The sequence below is a fragment of the Mus caroli genome, unplaced genomic scaffold, assembly GCF_978045245.1.
Source record: "Mus caroli unplaced genomic scaffold, Mus_caroli_1 scaffold_15, whole genome shotgun sequence".
Classification (NCBI taxonomy): Eukaryota; Metazoa; Chordata; class Mammalia; order Rodentia; family Muridae; genus Mus; species Mus caroli.
Genome location: NW_028227270.1, coordinates 96,968,139 through 96,993,126, shown reverse-complemented (window position 1 = coordinate 96,993,126; position 24,988 = coordinate 96,968,139). Strand labels below are relative to the sequence as shown.

At 44.0% G+C, this 24,988-nt stretch overlaps 1 protein-coding gene across 10 annotated transcripts in view; it reads right to left on the bottom strand.

Moving 5' to 3' along the window:
- Carmil1 (capping protein regulator and myosin 1 linker 1) overlaps nucleotides 1-24,988 on the bottom strand; it is a 270,478-nt gene that overhangs the window by 144,368 nt on the left and 101,122 nt on the right. For all 10 annotated transcript variants that reach the window (XM_085831210.1, XM_085831212.1, XM_085831218.1 and 7 more), the window contains exons 3-5: nucleotides 21,910-21,960; nucleotides 17,358-17,417; nucleotides 8,486-8,607 (exon numbers count right to left, since the gene is read on the bottom strand). In XM_085831210.1, the coding sequence (XP_085687336.1) occupies nucleotides 8,486-8,607; nucleotides 17,358-17,417; nucleotides 21,910-21,960 (233 nt within the window). The remainder of the gene's footprint in view (nucleotides 1-8,485; nucleotides 8,608-17,357; nucleotides 17,418-21,909; nucleotides 21,961-24,988) is intronic.

Sequence of the window (24,988 nt, the reverse complement as noted above, 5' to 3'; positions counted from 1 at the left end):
GACAGTGAGGAGGACATAGGGGTGGACAGTGAGGAGGACATAGGGGAGGACAGTGAGGAGGACATAGGGGAGGACAGAGGGTAGGGCATAGAGGAGGACGGTGAGGAGGACACAGGGGAGGACAGTGAGGAGGACACGGGAGGACAGTGAGGATATCACAGGAGCAGATAAACACCTTGATGAAAATGAAGGCCATGTTTGTTGGTTTGTTTGTTAGTTGGTTTGTTTGTTTTTCAAGACAGCAAGCTGAACAGCTAAGAATTTTCTCCTGGATCCTTCTGGGGCTCAAACACTTCAAGAGAAAAAAACCAGCCATCCAGGAGGGCATATCAGAGAAACAGTGGGGACACAAGCAAAGCCTTCCTGCAGGGATGGGCACTGTGGACCTGGTAGTTAAGGTGCAGAGAGAGTGGAGGGGAGAGGGGATCAGACCTGAGCAAACATGAGACCATCGAAAAAGGCAACTCCAAGGTTGGAGGCAGAAGCTTACACTGCAGTGTCTAGGGACTGGGGAGGGGGAGGCAGGAAGATCGGGAGTTCAAAGCTCTTCTCTGCTACAAGGTGAATTTAAGGCCACCTTTACTTACATGAAGCTTTGTCTCTCCCAGAGACTGAAAGGCAGAAAAAGAAAAAGAAAAAGCCCAGACCCAGGCACTTCCAAGGAAGACAGTAATAAAAGAACCAAAGGTTATGCCATCAGAAAGGGATGGCTAAATGACTAGTGCACCATGGGAACTGATGCTCAAACGTGGGCAGTGCCACAAAGTCGGAGGTGGGGCGGGGTTGGGGGCTGGAGGAGATCTGCTGGAAAGTGAGCACTGTTAGTGACTCAGAGCTATGACATAATGTGAGTGTGAAACACTACATTTTGGCGTTATGTTAGTTTCTGAGGCTTTGCCATTGGCAGTTTTTGCATATACATAAATAAAGCCACCCAATTTGCTTGGCCCCTTCTGTCTGAGACTGCCTCTATTTCTGGTATTGCTTGTTTTTTTTTTTATTGTTTTTTTTTTCTTTTTGTTCCCCCTCTCCCCCATGTAACATACTCCATGAGAACCTACATCCTCACTAGAGGTCAGAGAGACACTCAATCTTGAAATTTTACCCACCAAAATGTGAGCTAAACAACCTCTTTTCTTTGCAAAGTGCCCTGCCTAAGGTCCTTTGTTACGGTAACAGAAAACTAATTATGCCAAAAGCATTCTATAAACAGGAGAGGAAAAAACCTAAAATAAGCAGCCTTAGAAAGCAGAGGTTTCTACTTCAAAAGCAGTGCAGAACACTCCTGGTGGGTGTGTGTGTGGGGGGGGGGCGAGTAAGAAAAAAGAGGCAGCTGGTACAGAAGTCCCCATGAGCAGCTCAGCACAAGCATCCATCTGGGCTTTCAAGCAGCTTCACTTTTTCAACAGTTCTCACCTTCCTTTTTAGCTGAGATGTCAGAAGCCAAAAGAGTCTCGAAAAATACGTGCATGCATTTCCATAAGAGATAAAGAGCTAAACTCACAGAAGGCGGGAGCTGTTGCTTCTGCTCCAGCCCTGTGTATTATGTGTGAGAGGAAAACCCGTTGACATGTTTTCTGCCTTCAGCTAAATGACAGCACAGAGCAGCCATGTGCATCCCAGCTCACAAACACACAAACAGAAGTATAAGCCAGACACAGCATTTGCTATGAGAGAGAGCAGGTGTCCTTCCTGAGCGCCTCGCTCCCGTCCTAGACTCCTCCAATGGTGGGTGGAACACATTTAGTTTACATGAGACTCAAAAATTTCTGTGTGTGTGGCAAAAACAAAAACAAAAACAAAAAACAAGACACTCCAGGGAGCATACCAGTTCTTCATGAGTGTCTCACGGTAAGCTGCTGGCATGGAAATATCTGAATTATTTTAATAACTGAGTTAAAACTCTAACCCAGTGTGAATCCAAAAAGTAACTGACTTCAACAATAACCATTTAAGCATCTTTTATAACATTTATTTGGCATGAAAGGGGTGTGTGTGGTGGGGGGTATGTGTGTATGTGTGTGTTTGTGTGTAGGTACCACATGAGATATAGAGGGTTAGGGGACAATTTATGTGAGCCAGTTAGTTCATCCTTTCACCATGGAACCAGGATCGAACTCACATCAACAGGCTTGGCAGCAAGTGTTTTTACGTGCTGAGCCCTCTCATCAACCCCAGTCCATGTTTTCATGATGTCATCCCAACAGCAAGCTCATGCTGCCTGCTGCCACTTTGGAAAGTGAGGGGATATCAGACTGGTAAAACACATTCTTTTTCAGGGGAATAGGGTTATTTGGGGTTTGTTTTTTTTTGGTTTTTGAGAAAGGGTTTCTTCTATGCAACTCTGGCTGTCCTGGAACTTGCTCTGTAGACCAGGCTGGCCTCCAACTCAGAGATCCACCTACCTCTGCTTCCCAAGGGCTGGGATTAAAGGCCTATGCCACCACCACCCTGAAGGAAAACACTTTCTTTTCCATATAAATTCCTCTTAGAGCAGTTTTCTTTAAAGTAACTGCATTTTCTCACCAGATTTATCAATGTTTGTCTTCATAGGGAAATTCACAGAATCATTTTGTTTAGAAGTAAAGAGTAGTGCTGTGATACACCAACCTTCACAGCCAGTCCTCAAAAGTATCACACTCATGAAAAGATCATGAAGCGTGCCAAAACCATATTACATAGCCACTGTGCTGCTCTGACTTTGCATGTCAATATAGAAAATAAACATTTTTTAAAATGAAGAAAAATATTATATTTAGGTAAAGCCAAAAATTCAGATTTGAAAATTAAAGTTTCATTTGTTTCAAAAAGATATATTGGCGGGCTGTTCTTTTGTTTGTTTTTGTTTGAGACAGGTCTTGCTGTTGTATCAGGCTGGCCTTGAACTTGGAAACACCTACCTCCATCTGCAGAATACTGTGACTGCCACAAGCTTGTGGCCAGCCTGAGCTACAGTGTTTTGGGGGTGTCAGGAAGAGTGCCTCCTATATATTAGGTACTAGGAACTGAGGAACAAACCTGGTGACAGCAAAGAGCTTAAGGGTAAAGGAGACAGCATGAGTGAGCAGGCACGGCCTGTAACCTACTCCTCTTACCTTCTCAAGACACACACATTTAATCCAGCTCTCTGTACTAAAGAGTATGCTTGATCACACCCTGCTCAGTCACCCGCTCTGTCTTTCTCTAATTGCACTCGCTCAAGCCATGGGCTTTAATATCACCCATTTTCAACACTGACAAACATTCCCTAAAAATCCCTCAGGGCCCTCAAGCTACTTCCTATTCAGCAGTTCTTCAAAGTAAAACTTCCCTGAGAATGTATCCACTCTCTCACTCCTGAGCAATCTAGACAGTCCATGTGAGCCTACGGAGGGAGTTTCATAGACATAATAGAGCTAGTCAGGAAGGAAGCCTTCATGGAAAGGATTGGAAGTACAAGCATCTGTCCTATTCTGAAACAGGCTGAACATGTAGGAAAGTAACTGTCTTCTGGGCCAGGCTATACAGTTTCAGCTTTATCAGGAATCGAGCCATCAGACAGTTCTGCAAGACACAGATAGCACTTGAATTATACAAAGATAACTGCTATCAGTATGGAGTGCTGCTTGCACAGAAAAGCAAGGTCACAAGACCAGTTACAGAGATGCCTCAGTGGAGAAAGCTACAAGGTCTGAATTTAGGCAAGGGAAACAAAAAGAAAGACAAAGGACCCAGCCAAGACTCACCTAGATGACATCAAGAGCCTGGTAACTAGCCCATGGCTCCCTTTTCATGAGATCACGAACAACAAAGCCAATCTTTGGGTGATAAGGGCAGGGTTTTCTTTTTTATAGGGTAAGATAAACAGTTCTTTGGGGACAGATTGAGTGTATGTAGCTTGAGGTCACCCCTATGGAGATGTGTGCCTGCCATTGGAGGGGAGAATGCAGGTCACAGGCAGGGAAATGTCAGGGACAAAGTAGCCAATGCTATACCAAAGCTGTCTAGCTACAGATGGGCAGCTACACGATGTTACACTGAAAATACTATTCTGTACTAAGTGCTCTCAGGAAGAAAAAGCAAACAAACAAACAAACAAACAAACCAAAACAAAGATAGGGCTAGAGAGATGGCTCAGCGGTTAAGAGCACTGACTGCTCTTCCTGAGGTTCTCAGTTCAATTCCCAGCAACCACATGGTGGCTCACAACCATTTGTAATGGGATCCAATGCCCTCTTACTGGTACGTCTAAAGACAATATACTCATCAAATACACAGCAAATAATATGTAAATCTTTAAAAACAAACAAAAAACAACAACAAAATGCATCCAAATCCAAAATTAAATTGGTAATATCCGCACACTTGAATGAGGTGGAAATTTCTGGTTTCTTTGAAGACTCAATTGTGTCATGTAATGTTTTTCTGTAAACTCTCCTATGAAAGGATGTTTTGCTGAGAAGAGCTAAGTAGTGTTCTTCTAAAAGCAGCCTGGAAAAGGGGCACTTGATGTTCTGTTAGAGCAGGCACTTGAGAGAACACGTTTGGAAAGGGTATAAATATTGCACAACAGACAGTGGACAGCACTGTGTGGTATTGGTTCACCTTGCCGCTCTTTGTTGGTCATCATTTCTCATAACTTCATAGAGAGAAATGCACCACAGAACTTCTGGTGGTATTCTGGCAGCTTCTTGTAGATTGGATTCACTCCGAAGAACTCTCTCTAAACAGGTCCACATCCCCCTTTGCCCTAGTAACCTTTCCTTTGCACTCCCTCTGGTGGGTGGTGGGCTAGAAGGGAGGTTAAAGCACTTAAGTACACTTATTTAAAATGGTTTTGAAAAATATAAGCCTACACCTGAACTCCTAGGACATTAATAAACAAATAAATCAGTACTGAAGAAAATGGAGGGTCTCAACCCAGCACATGGGAGCCTAAGGCAGAAGAATGCTGATTTCAAAGTTCAATGCCAGCTCAACTATATAGTGAGACAAAAAAGGAAAAGGGGCGGGAGGCAGAAGGAAGAAAAGAGGGGCAGAGCTAGGAGTGGGTGGAGGGATGAGGAAAGGCAAGGAAAAGAAGAAGGGGAGAAGGGGGAGGGAAAGAAGGAGGGAGGACGGGAGGGAGGGAAAGAATCATAGAAACTGCAACCCTGCTCTGAAGAACAGGTATCCTAAGCCCTTATTAAACACACTGCAGTTGCTTATTTCATCAGGGCTCGTCTGGCATGAAGGGAGGACATTACAAGGAAACACATGTACAAAGAACATTGCTAAAACCAACACCCAGGCAGAGAGACATTAGGAAAGGGAAGGAGCCTCTCGAGCTAAGAAGCAAGAGTCCCACACAATTAACAACTGCTTAAAGCCTCTCTCTCTTCCCTGCTGAAACACTGAGATCGTCTGGGGATCTCAACAGAACCCTATTTGTAACCCCAATGGTGCCTGGCTGTACCTTATCACATTATAATCAACCAAGACAGTACTGAAGCCACACTATAATCTAACAATTAAAAGGTGGGGGAGGGGTGGAGGAAAGGTTTTTAAGCAACCTGGGTTTTACTCATTTATTTATTTTATTTGTTTAGTGTATTTTGCCTGTTTTGTTTTATGTGTATTTTATTCTATGTGTTTTGCTTTTTTATTTTGTGTGTATTTTTATTTTAAGTGTTTTGTCTGAATGTGTGTGTGTGTGTGTGTGTGTGTGTGTGTGTGTGTGTGTGTGGTTACAGTATAGTGCTCACAAAGGCAAGAAGAGGATGTTTGATCCCCTGGAACTGGAGTCACAGATGTTTGTAAGCTACCACATAAGTGCTAAAACTTGAACCTAGGTCCTCTGAAAGAGCAGTCAGTGGTCTTAACCACTGACCCACCTTTCCAGACCCCTGACAACCTTTTGAGATATAACTTAAGAGCCACCAAAATGTAAGGTGTAACAAATCCTTAACCGCTATTCTCCAGGGGAGCGAGTAGCCACACTTACTCTTTCCCTGAGCATCTTTTTCTTAACTTTTGTCGCTAAAACCCACATTTAAAATCCACATTTTTTTAAAAGCACCTTTCTTTTCTGTATCAAAGGAAGCAGTCCTTAGCTTGCTGACGTTGAGGGCTCTAAAAGAAAACTCGTCAGGCTGCTGAGGATGACAGGGTAGAGCCGTCCCGCTGTTCCTTCACTGCTAACAACACATTATGGGAAAACTCAAGCTATTGAGAACTCACGTTTTCCCTGCACAGTCAGTTCCCTGATGTTACTGAAGTAACAACCAGCAGGAAAAGCAGAAACCATACCAAAAAACAAACAAATAAGCAAGCAAACAACAAAACCCAGGCACAATCAGAGCAGGGATTCGGCACGATCTGACAGCCTGCAACAGTGATGGGACAACAAACCAAGACAGCCGGGTGCCTCTCGGTAGCGATCATAGCAGCAGCTCCTTATGCAATAGTGACCGAAACACTGGCGCATCCATGAGGCACTGTTTTGAACTTCCAGGCATTGCCTCTCTGTGGCACCCTTTCTTTGTACTTGCTATTCTACCACTTCTGTGAAAGAAAGAAGCTACACAGGACACTTTTGGCCAGTTTGGGTCGCCCTAGCTACTTCGGATCGGCAGCTCTTCCCTGATTGGTCCAATTCCATACCTAATTTGCATACTGCCCCACTAATAAAGAGTCTACCTGGGTTTATGTAACAGGATTCAAGGGTTCTGAATGGTCAAACTCTTCACATAGATCCTTGAAAAGGAAACAGAAGACTGCTTCTGCCTTCATGACCTACTGGAAACAGACTCCCTGCCACTTGGGTTATCACAGCTCCAGCATCCAAGACCTGCTGCTGCAGGCAGGGTAACTATTTCCTACCTCAGCCACTGTCTTGGCTACAAGCAAAGTGACTGGTTCCTGACTCAGCCTCAAAGATTCAACTTATGGCTGCACGCAGGAATTTGTTTCTGCAGGGCACCTACTGTTTCCAGCCCTCTAGATCTGCTGCCTCTGCCCCATTTACCCCCAGCTTGTGGAAGCTCTAACACTCCTAACATTTCCTGAATGTTCTTGCTGTAAAGCAAGAATTCAAATCTCTCATTGCTTGGCAACTGGCTTCCTATTAGATTCAGTTATTAATTCTTGGTTAGTAAAGCCCTCCTTTAGTCAACCTTTTCTGTCTGTTCACTTCATTCTTGGTCAGAAGGAGGTATGAACCTGGCTGGAAGGTGGGAGAATCAGCAGCCTTTTAGGGTGGCTGGGGACTGCTCCAGAGGAAGTTTCCCTTGCTGTTCCTCCCCACCGCTGTGGTGACTCATCCCTCACCTCCCAGACTACCCTGCAGGCCTGTGCCTCTGTAAGCATGCACATTGGAACTGGATGCCAGCAAGTGCTCTCCTTAAAAGCACTCAAAATCTGAAATACTACAGGCAGGAGGCAGGGACTAATCCCAGCTTCCCTGACCTATCCAGCATGAGGGCAGGCATACAAAGCAAAACTGAGCAAGCACCCACCCTGAGGATGCTTCTAAAAGAAACCACTGGAGGCAGAGGGCCAGGATCCCCATTTAGCTTGTCCATGATGGGAAGAAAACATACCAGAGCCTAGTAGGTCCCCTCAGCATAAAGCAATGAATGAATCCCCTAACCTCGATGCCCTCTTTATCCACTTGCTGTGAAGATAAAAAGATGTGTTTTCCTAAGGTTGGCCTATCTACCTTCATGTTCCAAAAAGGCCAAGAGTTTCCAGAAAACCCCTCTCACCACCAGGAACGATGCACCACAAATCACCATACAGATTTATGAGGTTTTAGCCTCTCCTGGACAACAGGAAGGCATTTCCCACAATCTATGGAACACATCCTCCCACCAGAAAAGCATCTTAAATTGCTGATATTCTCCTCTCCACCTCACCCCCACAAAACCATCCTCAGAGTCTGTTTCCTAAGCCACCATCAATCCTAACATTGTGGCTCATGCCTATAATCCTATGGAACTTAATGCAGAAGGATGACTAAGAATCCTGACCAGCCTTGGGCTAAATAGTAAGATGCCCTCCAATCCCCTTCCTGTCCTCCCTGACCCAGACAAAAGGAGTTGGAGGGGAAAGAAGGAAGAAGTAAAGAGAGGTTACAGGAAGAGGAACATGAAGTGACAAAGGAGGAGGAACAGGAGGAGGGGGAAGAAATGATGTTGATAATGGTAGAGGAGAGATGATAGTAGCACGTGGTGGTGGAGGTAATAGAGAGGGAGGTGTCTGTGGTGGTAGAGTGATGGTGGGGGTGGTGCTGTGGTACTGGTGATTGTTGGTCCTGGTGCTGGTGGGAGTGGTGGTGACAATTATGGTGATGGTGGTGGTAATTGTGGGATGATGGTGGTGATGATTGAGGTGCTGGTTGTGGTGGTGGTGGTGGTCTAAGTGGTCTGAGAGAAGAAGACGTAAAGGGAGAAAGACAAGAGGGAGGTATTTTCACATTTGTGAATCTGATGAAGAACAAAGACTTTGCTGCTCCACAGGAACTCACAGTGGGGAAAGGCCTGGGAATATCCTCCGCAAGCAGGTGCCTATGTGAGCCAGCACTTCACTCACATCCTCTGGGGACACCATCTTCATGGACATGTTACACTTCTCAGTCTCCACAACCATCTGCAAAAACAAACAGCACACTCAACATGGAGCCCGATTTCTTCCCTCTATAACAACAAAGTGATGGGTATAAGAAACATTCCAATGGTGGGAATACACACTGGTCCAGCAACAATGTGTGTTCTCACAAACTAAAACCCTAACCACCATGGAACACAGCTGTATCACTCTTAGGAATACATCTAAAAGATGCTAAGTCAACATACCACATACTTGCACATCCATGTTAGTTGCTGCAATTGTCTCAATAGCCAGGAAATAGAACCAGCTTATGCATCGGTGATAATTACTTTTAACTGTCAATTTGGCACAGCCTAGAAACACTAAGGAAGAGAATCTTTATTTAAAAATTGAGTGAATCATACTGGGCTGTGAGGATGTCTGTGGTGGATTGTCTTGATTGTTAACTAATGTGAAAAGAGTCAGCCTATTGTGAGTGGTATCAATCCCTAGGCAGGAATTCCTGAATAATATACAAATGGATGAGTAGACCCAAGTATAAGCAAGCAAAGATTGATTCGTTTATTCTCTGCTCTTGACAATGAATGTGATCAGGGAACTGATAGGGACCCCAAAAGCCAAACTGATTGCAACAGACCTCCCTGGTGACATCCACATTCAAGTCTGAACCTACCCTGAGAAACATCTGCCCAAGCTTGTGTTAGCTCTGAGATAACTGGTTTGTCAGTTCTTTTATTTTTTTTTATTAGAGGGTTTTAAAGAGAAGAAATCTTATATTATAAAATGCTTAAATAAAAGTTAATCATCTTTTTTACTAGAAGCAAAGGGAAATTCATAACATTATTAAAAAGTCAACCTGTCTATACAGAGAGAAAACTTGCCAGGGACACTGAAAACAGCAAAGTAATAAACTCTTCTGCTAGGCTTCATGGCAAAGGGCAAGACTACAGACACTAGAAAGCTGAGATGTATTCCTCACCTGGTCCTGGAAATGAGTTTAAATCCACCTGAAAAGAGGGTGAGGCATGAAGCAGGCGACTTGCTCATGGTGGGAATCTTTCTCAAGAAAGTCACTCATCACTTTCCTAAAAGATGCCATTACCATAACTCTCCAAGTAGCCATCGCAATATCAAAACATCCTAAACATTTGCTCCCTGTTGTCACTTAAATGTATACAAAGGGAAACAGAATTCCATGTGCAATTAGCCAGGGAGAGTAACAAAGCAATGCTTGCAGTATGCTTTAGATTTGTATAAAATTATCTAAGCTGAAAATAAGAATAATCTAAATCAACGAATTCTTGTGAAGGAGGAAAGGAACAAAACATGTATGTTAACTACTGAGATCCAGTCATGATCCACAGTATTATAAAGCTTTTTCACAGAAACTTCAGAATGACAGCACTCAGTGCCACCTAGCAAGGGGAGAAGAGAAACTTCAACTTTAACTCTCAACACAGTGTTCAAAAAAATTGATAACAGAAGCTAACCTGTTGGCAAACACCTATAATCCCAGCACATGGGAGGCTGAAGCAGTAGGATCATCATGATTTTGAAGCCAGCCTGGGCTATGTACTAAGATTCAAGTCAACCTGAGCTATAAAATGGGGACACTGTCAAGAAAAACATGGAGGGGTTCAGGGAAGAGAGAGGAAGGAAGGGAGGAGAAGGGAGGAGAGGGGAGGAGAGGGCCTGAGGAGGGGGAGGGAGGGGGAGAGAGGGAGGGAGGGAGGGAGGGAAGGGGAAAGGGAGAGAAGGAAGGAAGGAAGGAAGGAAGGAAGGAAGGAAGGAAGGAAGGAAGGAAGGAAGGAAGGAAGAAAGAAAGAAAGAAAGAAAGAAAGAAAGAAAGAAAGAAAGAAAGAAAGAAAGAAAGAAAGAAAGAAAGAAAGAAAGAAAGAAAGAAAGAAAGAAAGGAAGGCAGGCAGGCAGGCAGACAGGCAGACAGGCAGAAAGGCAGGCAGGCAGAGATTGCCTGAGTTTGTTCCCCAGGACTCACACATTGGAAGGAGGAAATCAACACCTAAAGATTGTCCTCTGACTTCCACATGTACACAACGGCATGCATCTACATATGTGCTCATACATGGGTGCACACAAACACAGCCATAAGTAAAATATAAAATTAATAGATTTTAAAAGACTCAAGCGTGGTAGTACACACACCTGTAATCTCAACACCCTGAAGGCTGAAACTGAAGAGCCACTATAAGTTTAAGATCATCTTGGGATATACACAGAAAGACCATGAGGAAACAAAGAATGGGAGATAAGCAAGGGGATAGGAGGGGGAAGCAGGAGAGGTAGGAGGAAGAAATTCTCTAGGCTAATCCAAGCATGTCCTGTATGCAGTGGTCCAGGACATATCCTATCTCTGGAACAAGGTAGCAGCCCAACTTCACAGGGAAGCTTTGTAGCTGTTTTCCTACCAAACACCACTGTGTCCAGGAGGATGCTAAGTCAGAATCTTGCTGCTGCTTTGCCTCACATGCAGAAATGCCAGATCATGCAGGATGCCATTGTGTGTCTGCACTTGACACCTGCCCCCAACCCTTGGTGATTATATTCCACATTCCTCACTTCTATTCAGTTCAGTCTGGGTTCAAGGGATTCATAATTAGCCTATTCTAATTCCACTTGATCTTCACACATAATCATCCCTAATTACGAGGGACTGAATAGGATGACAGGAAAGAGAAAGGACAACGGGTGGGGGAAGAAATGAGCCTTCAAACCCAACGTGACAAGAAGGTCTTACAAAACCCTGCTGGAGATGTCAACACCTCTGAATAATGTAAAGTCTTCAAGAAAGCCACTATAGTGGAACCACCCATCACATCTTTGCCTCAACAACAAAAGAAAGAAAGAAAGAAAGAAAGAAAGAAAGAAAGAAAGAAAGAAAGAAAGAAAGAAAGAAAGAAAGAAAGAAAGAAAGAAAGAAAAAGAGCTGTCTATCAATGTTGGCTTCCTTTTGCTCCAGGTTGAGCAGAATGCTCAAATACCTCACAGGGCAGAACTCCTACCCTCTAGTCCCCGTTTAAAACAGTAACTGGAAAAGTTCACAAGGTCCTAGGTTTGATCTCTAGATGCTTGGTTAAAATGACCAGAGAGTATAAGACACCATCTCTATTCCTAATCACTGATCCCAATGTAAGCATCCTAAGGTCTAAACTACAACCTCCTCGTTTTTTCTCTTTTCCATATTGAGACAGGACCTTACCAATTGCTTGGCCCCAACTCGAACTCACGCAGTATTATTGGCAGGTCTTGAACTTGTCATCCCCCTGCCTCAGTATCTAATAGCTTAGATCAATCTACTGAGCCTATCTATACGCAACATTTTTTTAACTAAACCACAAACAATAAACTTGTGAGGTGGTTTTGTTTCCACTAACAGAAACAAAATGAAGTTGGCTTACCTGTGTCACTAAGACACAGCAAACATTTCAGTTTGAAGACAACAACAACACCAGCAGCAGCAGATGTTGGCCTGCAGATAAAAATCTAAAAATTCTAGAGAATAGAAGTATAAACCCACAAGTATCAAGGGTGTGGTAGCATCATCAAGACTTGATTTCTGTGCCCCAGATTTCCACAAAGAAAAGGAAAATAGTAATAATTAAGGCAAATTTCAGTAATCTGGTAAAATATTTACTCATTTATACACAGGGTACCACATTCTGCTCCAAGCATTTTACTTGAATAGATAAACCACAGGTAAATGGCAAAAACAGCAATGGCAAAAGTTTAGTAACACCAGAATATTAGCAAAACCTCATAATCAAGGTTATGTAGTGGGGAACAGAGAGACGGTGGATCAATTAAGGGCACCTTCCCTGCCGCTCTTCCACAGCACCCAGATTCAGTTTCCAGCACCCAATTCAAGCAGCACAGTTGAGACAGCTTGAGGGGATCTAATGCTCTCTTCCCACCTCCAGTAGGCATCTGTATATGTGAGCATTCATATGTTCCTACCCCACCCTTTCTCTCTCTCTCTCTCCTTCCCTTTTTCCCCTCCCTCTCTAATAAAAATAAATCTTTACTTAAAAAAACAAAACAAAAAACAAATGGGGGACTGGAGATATGGCTCTGTGGTTAAGAACATTTGACTGTGCTTCCAAAAGACCTTGGTTAATTCACACCACCCACACGGTAGCTGACAACTCTATAACTCCAAGATCGGATACTTTCACAGAGACATACATACAGGCAAAATACTAATGCACATAAAAAACAAAATAAATACTCCCTAAATGGTCAGGGTGCAATTGCAACCAACAGATGTCATTGTCCTCATGACTTCACACAGACTAGAGACTCAGGAGACTTGAGGCTTTCAAGTTCCTGATCCTCCCTTGGGGTCACATGGCTTACTGAGTCTCAACCTTTAGAACCCAGACAACCAAATTGTGTACTTGATTTAAAACAATCAAACCACTCAGATTTATTTAATCCTAACTGCCATAAATGTTGTTTGTGTATGTGGGCATATGTGCAAAGGGTTGGGGGCCACCGGGTGACAGGATAACAGGTGACAGGGCGAGACAAGGACGAGGCTGCTGACTGGGCATCTGTACTTTACAAACACACTAGAGGCCACCAGTATGAAACTTAGCAGGGCGCGAACACCACTAGGGAACTGGAATTCGGTCTAAGCTGTAAGCCTACAGAACCATGCTACTGGCTCACTCTCAGCTCATCTCCCAAGCACACTTCATGGGGTAATGCTCACAGAAACTTTTAAGAGCTGCATGTCAGGGACTCCCTGTGATAGAAAAGCTCTGTGGCTGAAGCAGACAGTGGCCTGCCTACCCAGTCATTCTAAGTGGCCGACACACTGAGGTGGCAAGACTACAGCTTATGGAATGGGGAAACTTCATCTTGCTGTGCCAACCTCTTCTTCATAATTAAATACCACAGTCAAATCATACTTTCAATATAAACAGCATTAACATTTGCTAATGCCCTGTGAATCATAAACAGACATTCCTCAATAGAGAGCAGCCTCAGATGAGATCACTATCCTGTCACTCATGAGTGAAGACTCATTCCTCCATATGTCTGGCCATTTGGGCAAACATATGTTGCTGTGACTTTTTTTTTTTTTCAAACTCTAGCTTCAGGAGAATGATAAAATATTGCTCTCAGCTGAACTATGGAAAAATTCCAAGAATTTGTATGTAATCTCAGCTGTCGTAAATGACAGTTTTGACAGCTTCTTTTTAAGAATATTACCAACAACCTAAACAAATACATGTTGTTAAGAGGTAAAACAATCCACTTATAAAAATAAAGATCAGAGAAAGAACTGATGTGACAGAGAAGCAGTTCAACCAGAAAACAAGTTTTTTGAGATGATCAATAAAATAAATGTCTAACCAAAGTAACCCATCCGTATCAGTAATGATTTCTATAGATACCACAAGTGGCCACAAGAAGCCATTCGGGGAGCAGTGACATCACCTCAGAGCATAGAAAACTTCCAAACGTCTGAGGAAGAATTAGTGCTAGTTCTGGTCTCATAAAGAGAGGCACATAGAACAGAGGCTACTTCTTAGTTCATACAGTAACTCCACGACCATGCTACCACAGATTGGAGAAAGAAAAGAAAAAAAGAAAATAACAATCTAGTATCTCAAACAACGATGCAAAAAAACTCTTTCCCAAAGTTTAGCACATAAAATATCTATATGTAACCTAAGTGGGATATATAAATATATATTGTAACATATGTAGAAAGATAATAGATAAGATGATACTTTTAAATAATTAAATGTAATTTCAATTAAAAAAATTAAAAATACATTCATGTAGAAAATGATGGACATGATAAAGAAAGGGAGTGTAGCTACTAGGTGACTATAGCAAGATAAACAGAATATAAAATCAAAATCAACTATATTTTCTATATAATCGACACTATCTATATAAAAAGGTAACATATTCTGACTTGTGGAGATTGTCCTAAGAATGAAAGATTTAATATTTATAAATAAATACAATACAAAATATTTATGTTTATAAATAAATACAATCATTCCCAGAACAAATCTACAGATAACGTCCTATTTCATATTTCGTAGTATAAGAATGACTCTCCCTTATTGATTAGGAAAGAGACAGGGAAATCTAGTCTGGCCATTTCTCTTCAGCGTTGTCCTGTAGGTTCTGGCTCAGTGTTACTTACATCTGAGACTTGGGTCTCCTCTACCTGGAAGCCAATGGCTCGGCCTGTTACTGTTCCACAGATGCTGGCTGGAGCCAGGAAGCTCCTTGTTCACAAAGTTAAAGAGGCATGGGCACCATGCTAGACTCCCCAGAGCTCAATGTTCCACAGAGTGACATACATGGAGAGATTCTGATGGATGCCTGTGAGTGTGCGTGCGTGAGAGAGAGAGAGAGAGAGAGAGAGAGAGAGAGAGAACACTACACATACTTTCTTCAGGAACCATTGTGTATGTACAGTTTTCTGTTTTCATGGGAAATGGTAAGTAAGCCTGGTCTTTCATAGAGACACATTCTCTCTTTCCACAATGTAGCTCACTGCAAAGTAACTCTGGGAAATGTCCTAGGTAGAAAGAAGTCAGTGTCCAGCCAGCTGTGTAGGAGCATATAAAATTCAGGAGTACCTACCTCCTCCCCATTGGAGTAAAGACAAGAAAAAGACAAGCTATCCATATTCACACAAATGATGACACCATCTCTATAGGAAACAATGAAATCTGTTAGAAATGCTAGCCCTACCAGGTGAGCAGAATGTAAGACCAAAATGCCTAAGTCAATTATTTGTATCCAGAATAATGTTTTGAAATTTGGAGGGGGTGGGCAGGTAGACCCTATGTACCTGTTAAAGGGCTAAAATAAATGAGAGCTCATCTATGCTCAGTGTTGGGGGGCGTATAAAAGAAGTAGGCCTCTGGCATACCGTTGGTGGCAACCTGAAACAGCAACACCTGTGGGGGCAGGTTGACAGTACTCAACACTAAACACACCTACCACAGGAGTCTGCCGCTCTGCTCAGACATGTTCCCATGGCAAAGGAAAGCACTTGTGTAAAGGGTAAGAGGTCCTTGTGCACAGAGATAGAATGGGAGAAGCCAAGAAAGTTAAACACACAGCTTGTCCCTTTAAAGAAAAATGTCTGCCTGTCTCCCATCCAGAATGCTGGGAAAGGCTAGATTATAACCTGGTGATCCTTTGCTGTCTGTAGGGACCAGCTACAACTGCATCCCCAGAATATTATGTTTGACTCTCATAGGCTTCCCCCCCCCCCCCCCGTAAATCTTGAGCATTGTTTCTTAGTCCTCAAAACACATCCTTACGAGAGATGTCCATTGTACTTCACAACACCCTAAGCAACTTCTATATTATCTTAGGACCAAACCAATCTTGATTCCCACGGGCATCATGTTTACCGTAGCCATTCCCCCTAGATCCTTATCTTGAGCATTGTTTCTGAGTCAACAGAACCCATCTTCAAAGAGTTTCAATGTAAACATATATTAAGCTTTGTTGTACATACGCAACTGAGTTAATTGTCATCAGAAAACTTTTCTCCCAAATTGTGCTGTGCTTAAATATGGCTGAAACAAACAACCTGGCATCAGACTCCAGAGGTTTGGCCCAGAGTCAGCTGACTGAGTCAGGCTAAATCAAGTTTTACTCTTACCTCACCCAGATCATTCCCTGCTAGCCATGATGCTTGCCGGAACCTACACATCCATGTCCCAAGATCGGAACACAGATAGTGACAGCAGCTGGACCCGGTACAGTAAAAACTGGAAACAGCACACTGTCCCGAACCAGATAAAAGGGGAGGAAGACAGCCGTATCCATGAAGCAGTGTACCACTCAGCAAAGGGAAGAAAAGATACACTAAGACATTCAATAAATCCACCTCAAAAGAATTAAACCGAATGAGGAAGGCAAGACTGCAGACCGTATGACCCCCTCCATATGAAGTCTTATAAAGTGTGACCCGAGCTCTATGGCGGCAGAAAGCAGGTGCCTGCAAGCAACCGCAGATGGGGAGGGGATGGTGATGAATATATTTATTATCCTGACTGTGCTAACAGTTTCATGGATATACATATGCCAAAAGTTATCGAAGTTTACACTTCACTGCTGCAAGTGGAACTATTTTTAATCAGCTTTAAAGCACCCAAAAGAAATCACTTAGCAATTCCTTCCAAGAAAGGTTTTCATAAAGCCAGGCACATGGCTTACACCTGTGTTCCCCATACTTAGGAGGCTGAGGCAGGGGGATTGCTGAGAACTGGAGGCCAACTTTGTCAGGGTTGGGGGTACTTTACATAACACTTTATAAAAGCCATGAAGCTCTGGTGTTAATCTGTCATACAGCATGGACAAACGGACAAGGCAGGAGCTGGCACGGGAGCTGATTGGTTCTCTTGGTTTCCATTTTTCTCATCAGAATGTGTTCCTCTCCAAACCCCACACAGCCTCTGCTGTCTCTCCCTAAGAAAATATTACTCTCCTCTTGCTTTTCAGTTGTGTCAGAAAGAAAGAAAGAAAGAAAGAAAGAAAGAAAGAAAGAAAGAAAGAAAGAAAGAAAGAAAGAAAGAAAGAAAGAAAGGAAAGAGAGAAAGAGAAAGAGAGAAAGAGAAAAGAAAGAGAGGAAGGGAGAGAGAAAGAGAGAGAGAGAGAGGAAGGAAGGAAGGAAGGAAGGAAGGAAGGAAGGAAGGAAGGAAGGAAGGAAGGAAGGAAGGAAGGGAGAGAGAAAGCAAGCAAACTTCATTTCTGTGACCACACAGTGATAGGCTCCTACTCACCTGGGCTGGCTTGTGGCAGATGACTCCATGAATCTCTAGATAGCTGAAGGTTAACTCGAGCTGTAATGAGGGGGGAAAGGGAAGCAGAGACCTGTAATGAGGGCTTCGAAACATATCATTAGAGGTTCAAAACATGTTATAATCAGAGCTACCCCACGGCTAAGGAAGGCCTGTGCATCTTCTGAGGACAAGCTGCTTGGTAACCTCGGTCCACCATAACAGACCTGGGCTTTATCATATCTCAAAAGAGGTAATACCTACCTCACAAATGGAAGAGAGGAAGGACATGCCTGACTTTTACAGTTCGCCCAGGCTCAAAATAGATGAAAGGGCTGCACTCTACCCCACTGTGTGCACGTCGGCAAACGCCTATGGGACAGCAAGCCACCAAAGACGTATCTTCCTCCCTTTTCTCTACAATGCTGCTTCTGAAAGCCTCAGTACCCATGGCCCAACCCCTTTTCCTCTTTGTGCCCCACTCCACTCAATCACTAAAGTCACCTTCTTCTCAAAAGTCTATAAAATTCCTGTTTTAGGTGGATTTGGATAATTATCATATTTATGAATTTTAAACTATGTTTAATGGCATGTACTTAGTTAAACAAAGCTACTCTTTCTCCGTGCTTCCACAAATTATTTCTTTTCCGTTTTATTTTTTTTTATTTTTATTTTATGATGCTAGGCACCAAACCCAGAATGTGCAAACCAAACAAACACCCGACCATTGGGCTGCCTCTTTCCAATTTAGAAGCCTCCCTTCATTTCTTCTGCAATCTTCACCTTTCTGCCCTAAACGTTCTCCAGTCTGTAGTATGTTTTCTGACCTATCTATGATCACTAACCTTTCTCCTAGTTTTGCAGACTGTCATCTTATTACACAAAATAATCACAGGATATGAGACTGGAAGATGGCAGAAGATGACTGGGACATGCATGAGCCCTAACTCCCATTAAACCATGAGACACGCATGCATCCTTTGGTACTGCTGCGGGGATTCTAGGAATGCCCAGAGACACCACCATCTGTAGATGTTCAAGTCTCTTATAGCAGGGCACCCTGTGCATGTTATATAGTCCTCCTAAATGCTTAACGTCATCTTTGCAGCTTCCATACAGTCTAATGCAACGCTGTGCAGAATAAACAGCAGGTCCTGCTGCCTGGGGAAGAATGAAGAGAACGTGTCTGCAGGCAAGCACCATGGTTTCACACACTTGGGATCCATAGAAATGGAATCCACAGATGGGAAACCAGTGGCCACAGAGGGCCAGCTGTCATGATTAAGGAACAAGTGCAGTCGACCCACCGGGACTGGACTCTGCTCTCTGCTGTCATGTTGGGCCGAGGCACACAAGTAGGGCAAAATATTAAAGCAGAAGATATCAAAGTTAAACACCTGGAGGCACAGCAATGTCTGGAGACAGAATCATAGAACTTGGTGTGGTGGCTGATGTCTGTAATCCCAGAACTCAGGAGGCTGAGGCAGGGGGATGACCATGAGTTCAGGGCCAGACTATATAGCAAGACTTTATTAGGGAGAGTGGTATATGAGAATGAACAAATGAACTCATTCATTCATAATCACTTAGTCAACACTTCTGAACAGTCTACTATGTGCCACACTGGAAACTCTAAGGGAAATAAGATGTGTCTTCTTCTATGAGCTACATGCACACTTGAGGACCCATATTTAGACATATTCAATTTCAGCAACTTTTCTACCTAATGTTACCAAGATCTACATCTGGGTTAAATTCTTTAAAGTATAGCAGAAAACTTGTCCTAAAAAAAAAAAAAAAAAAAGGTATACTTGCCTACCTATATTACTTAGAATATATGAACATATACAAATGCACCTTGACTTTCCACTCCTTTTTGCAGGGGTAAAGATTTTATTTGAGTCAAGCCTTACTTACAGATGAGCTAGTGCCATTTGAAATGGAGAACCTGGGGTGGAGGATACAGCTCAGTTGGAAGAGCACTTATCTAACATGCAGAAAGCACTGGGTTTGATTCCCAGTGCCACACAACCAGGTATGCTGTTACATGCCTGTCATCACAGCATCATAGGTAGAGGCAGAAGGAAGAGGAGTCCAGAGACCTGTCTGGGCTACAGGAGACCCTGTCTCAAAATAAAATAAAATAAAATAAAACAAAATAGAGCATTTGAAGCACCTGTTTTGTAGCTGAGGACAGGCATTTCAAAATTGTGCTTCACACTCCAGTTCTGTCTAGAATAACAGTGGTGTGGTCCTCAAGGTGTCGATTTTCCTAGTAATTCACTTTCATTAGCCTCTGATATCTCCCTCCTTGTTTACTAAGTATCTGTTGCTATGGAAACCACCTCTCATTTAAGTGCCTGATTAGTGGACCACAGACCCCAAGCTATCATCGAATCGAGCAGACACAGGGTGGATGCATAGCCATGAGCACTGCACTGACATCAGTTACCAGCTGGAAACCTGAACTTCTGTGATTTGTCTTGCAAGACTGGACCACAACTAATAAGCTTGCGTTGTGCCTTAACAAGGGCCTTTACTGGGTTACAGAACCAGGGAAGCCTGGTGAGACTGTGGGTGGTCCTTGAAGAACAACCTCAAGTTCAAAGAACCAAGAAGAGGTGGGAAGAGACCAACATTCAATAAAGGAAGACAGACTTAAGGCAGGGTTGGGCGTGTGGCTCAGATGGTAGAATGCTTGCCTAACATACATGAGGCACTGGGTTCAAACCCAGACACCACATAAACTCCATTTCCCCTGCCCACCCTTTTTCTCCCATTCCTTTGTAAACTGGCTCATATTTCACTGTATAGCCCAGGAGCACCTTGAATTCACAGCCATCCCCTGTCTCCAACTCTCCCAAACACTGGAACTATAGGTGTGTGTCACCCTGCCTATCTATTTCTTTGTGACTGATCTGAGACATATGTGTGTACATATGTCCACACATTTGAGATTTCTCACATGCTTACCCAGATATTACCTAGGAGTCTTCTCCTTTTCTTTTCCAAATACTATCTCTCATATTGCCTAGGCTGGCCTTAAACCCACCATGTAGCCCAGGTTAGCCTGGAATTCATTACACAGCTGAGGATGACTTTCAGCCCTTGAGCCTCCTACCTCTACCACCCTAGCATTAGAATCACTTTGAGAATTACTACACTCGGCTTTGGAGCTTTCCTTCCATTAGGGCAAGTAATGGTTTTTCAAGCCCATATATCTTCATCTGCAAAAATACAGCATCAGCTTTGTTACATACTGCCTTCCACCATTGCCCCTGCCCATTTCCTGTTTTAAGGCTTACTGGGTAGCCCAGGCTGGCCTAGAATCCATGATCTCTCTGTCTCATATTACTAGAGTGCAATACTACACCAGCTCCACTTTTGGTATTTTTAGAGAGTTTAGTCCAACCTCGTTATCATAGTAACTGATTAGTTTATAAGACTGGAAATGTGTCAATTTACAGGGAGGGTTGGAACCTACAGTATCTCTCCTTAGTGAAACTAGTAAGAGTTAAAACTTGGAGCTGAGTTTGCAACTCATACCTGAGAAAGGAAGGTTGTTGTGAGTATAAGTCGGGAGTGGGGTGGTGGGGTTGCATAGGGAGCAAGGGGCCTGAGGAAAGGGAACAGAGAGAAGAGGAAAATGGAGGGGGAGGGAAGGATAGGGAAGACATAAGAGAATGGGAGGGAGGGGAAGAAAGGGAGAGGGAAAGGAAGGAGGGGGAAGATAGAAAAAAGACAGGGAAGGGGAAGGGAGCAGTGGGGAAAGAGGGAGAAGAGGAGAGTGAGAGGAAAGGGGGGGTAGAAATGGAAAGGGAGGGAAGGCAAGGAGACAGGAGGGGAGCGGAAGAGAAGGGAGGGGAGGGGAGGGGAGGGGCTCAGGGGAGGGGCTCAGGGGAGGGGGGAAAGGTGGGAAGGAGAGAGAGTAGAGAGAGAGGATAGGAGGAGAGTTTGAAGTGCTCCTTTTCACAGGCAGACTAGACTGGGAACAGAGCTCACAAGCTTGCAGTGCACCCTTTAGAATCAGGAAGATTATTCCCCACATCAGACCCTGATTGAGAAAAGCTGCTACTGCTGGACTGGAGTAAATATGAAAGGGAGTTGGCATAGCACAAGTGAGGGAGAAATGACTGGGACAAAGCCTGGGGACAGAACACGACACGCTTCACCACAGTTCTCGGGATGCCTCTACACAAAGAGTTGAAAGAAAATGAAAAGCATCCTTCAGGACAAGCTCCAGGGACATTCTGCACAGGAATAAAACAAAACATGTGTGCAGAGACAACCCTGACACATCAGCCTAGGCTCTGTGGAATGGATCTGTGAAGGCATGGATTTTAGAGCAGGCTTGTTCAACTGGCAGGTAGCATGCATTCCAGAACAGCTGTGCAGGCAACTTAACATATATGGAGATAACAACATCATATCAAAATGCCAAACACTGGACACCCCTTCGTTTGAGTATCTGTGGATTTGTGTGAGAGTCTGCACGTGGATATGCACGGAGTGTGCCTGTCAATGCATCTCAGAAGGAGAGCTCACCGCTGCTTACCTTGGTGGGGATGCGTGCTGACAGGAGGAAGGCTCGGCATGATGTGAGCACCTGGAACACAAAAGCGGAAGTTGGCATCAGTACTACAAATGGGCCTGAAGGGTTTCAGTCTCACTGCCTGACTTCAAAAACGCTAATACCCTAAAAGCTTCCTGTTATTCTATGTTGTGATGTGACTTGGCTCTTGTCCTAAGTGACCCAGGACAGCTTCTTGGTCCTAGAGAATTAGTTCCAGTCCAGGTGTGCCTACGTGGAGGTTACAGCGAACAGTAACCCATGAACTCTCTGATGAGCAGTTGGTCCCAAGGCTAGATCACTGAGTGGGCACGCACTGAAAGGTGGTTCTCTTAGCTCCCTGAGTCAGCTACATCAACAGCAAACAGTGAAGGGCCAGGTGCCTTCTCATTTGCACTTCCCCAATGCCAGCACCCATGTATGCCCTCCTGCTTTCCACCACAGGGCATACACTGATAACACGTATGTAACACACAGGCAGAACAATCAGACTAGTTTCCAAGAGGCCTTCTCCAACTTTGCCTATTTGGACAGGATATCATTTTGAACTTCCTTTCTGAAAATCAGCTAGTGATATCTGTACACTATAGGATCCTATGGCCTATAAGCCTTTCTGGCCATGCAGGGGACCCCTCTTGAATACAAAGTAGCTGACGCCTGGCTTTGAGCAGGCTACCTGTTCATTACCAGTTGTACTCTCTGCACAATAGAGATCCCCATGGGCCTCATGAGCTTCCAAAGAAAAGAAAGGAGAGGCCAGAGCCCTGCAAGCCCTGCAAGCCCTGCAAGCCCTGCAAGCCCTGCAAGCCCTGCAAGCCCTGCAAGCCCTGCAAGCCCTGCAAGACAGGAGAGTCGCCTTCCTTCATTTTCCAAAGAACGTCCTAATTAATAAATCCCTAGTTTAGCAAATGAGACCTAGGTCCTAATCTAGGAATCCCAAGTTTGAATAGAATCTTAGAAACTACACATCAGAATGTGGAGGTGATATAGTTTAATGGTTGGCTCAGCTAGCATAAACCGGGCCTAGGTCAATCACCAGTAATAAGGAAGAGGGGAGGGAGCTGCACCAGGATCTACTGTACCTAAAATCTTCACTGCTTGACTTTAGAAGTGGGTCTGCTCTATAGGAGTCTAGTAATTTCTGAGGCTGGAGGCAACAGAAGGAGTTTACATTGGAAGATTTTATATGCTGGGTCAATCACAGTCCTTGGAGGTCAAAGAAGCAAAGCAATAAACAAGAGAAATGCCAAGATGAGCACAGGCAGCGTGGTGGGTCATGACAACGAGCGCAGAATGCAGAAAGCCTGAAACACCTAAGAGAAGACATGTCTTTCAGCTGGTGGCTCAAGAGGTCAATCCACGACCACCTGAGCTCACAGTCTCAGAGCCTACGGTGAGAAACAACATAGCAGGAAGTGCACGGTGGAGTACAGCTGTGACCACTTGCTGGGAGGTAGGGAGCATGAAAAGAGAGAGCCAAGGGACCAATACCTGGATCCTTTAATGAGTCAGTTCCTGCTGTGCACGCTGAACAGTCTAATGTGTGCCAGTGTTTAACCTACAGGAGGGAGAAACGCTGTCTTTATTCCCATTTGGAGTGCAAGAAGTTGGAGCAGACAGAGGTTATGCACCTTGCACAGCAGGAATGGGCTTTCATGTGATCTGGGTGTGGGCTCCCCCCTCTCCCTGTCTGCTTCCTGGCTGATGTGTGATGAGCAGCTTGGCCCCGCCATATTTTCTACTGTTACACAGCAATCTCGACAGCACGGAGCTGGAGTGCTGACCCAGATGCTGTTGTACACATTGGCGTGTTCCTCACTCCAGATTCTAATCTTTCCTTTATGAGTCAGGTTCCTCTGGAAATGGCACATGTGGAAACACAAACAAGTCACAGAACATGAAAGCCCTATGAAGCAAATGGGGATGCACATCAGCAGCCAGAGGGATGACCATGACCGGTAGCCTAAGAAAAACGTGGAGTTTCTATTGGTGTGTCAGACTGCCTTCTTGACACCATCTCAGCATCTGGTTGTGGCTTGATCTCTCTCATTGTCTCCGCATGCCCTGCCTTCCTGGGTCAAGATGATGTAGACTTCTCAGCCTTGGTCTCTTTCTGTTCTTCCCCTCAGACCCCCTCTCTGTTAATGCTGGCACTATTCCCACCAGGTCTCTTTGCATCTTGCTCCAACCTCCTCTTTCCCCTACTGTCTACTCTTGATTCAGCCCTTTCCTTCCCACTCCTTTGATGGCTATAAATCCTGGGTTGTCAGTATAGCACCAGGGAAAAAACAAAAGACAGAAATCATAGAAGAAATAGTGCATTCCAGGAGAGTATTGCACATATGGCACAGCCACAGAGCAATGCAAACAAGCTAGGAAGGAAAAGGAAGAGATGCCTTCGGACATCATTATACAAGAAGCACATGGGTAATTAAGCACTTACAAGGTCCCCTGTGTGCACCTAATTAATAAGTCTTAAAAACTAATCTCAAAACACACACTTAAGCAACTGAGCCAGGGCTACATATGGCATTTTGAGCCTTCCTATCCTGAGGCTTTGGGGATAAACACCTCCCTCCACCAGCCACTCAGGTCAGCAGACCAGTGAGTCCTGTCCTAGACCAAGTGTCATCCCCTTCCACGAGTGCCATCACAAGGTATTTCTGGAGGTCACAGGATGGGTATCAATTAGTATTAGTACATTAGTAAATAGTATTAAACAAAAAAGCGATGGAAAAGAAAAACAAAACAAAACCACACATTCCCCTTTGAGTAAGAGCCATTTCTTGGATATAGGGAAGACATATTAATATCTAATAACCATTCTGCCTGCACCCTGGAATAATCAGGCTCACGGTCTGTGGCCCTGTGTGCTGAGTTTCTATCTGAACATGTTTGTGGCCATGCTATATAAGTACACAGCATCCTTTTAAAGTTAGACACAGTTCAAAACAAGTTGTTTGAGAAGAGCCTCATCCATGAAAGAGCCCAGACGTTGATATTTTTGTGCTGGCTGGTCTCACCTTCCAGGACCCAGCTCTGGTCTCTAGAGTCATATGGCAGT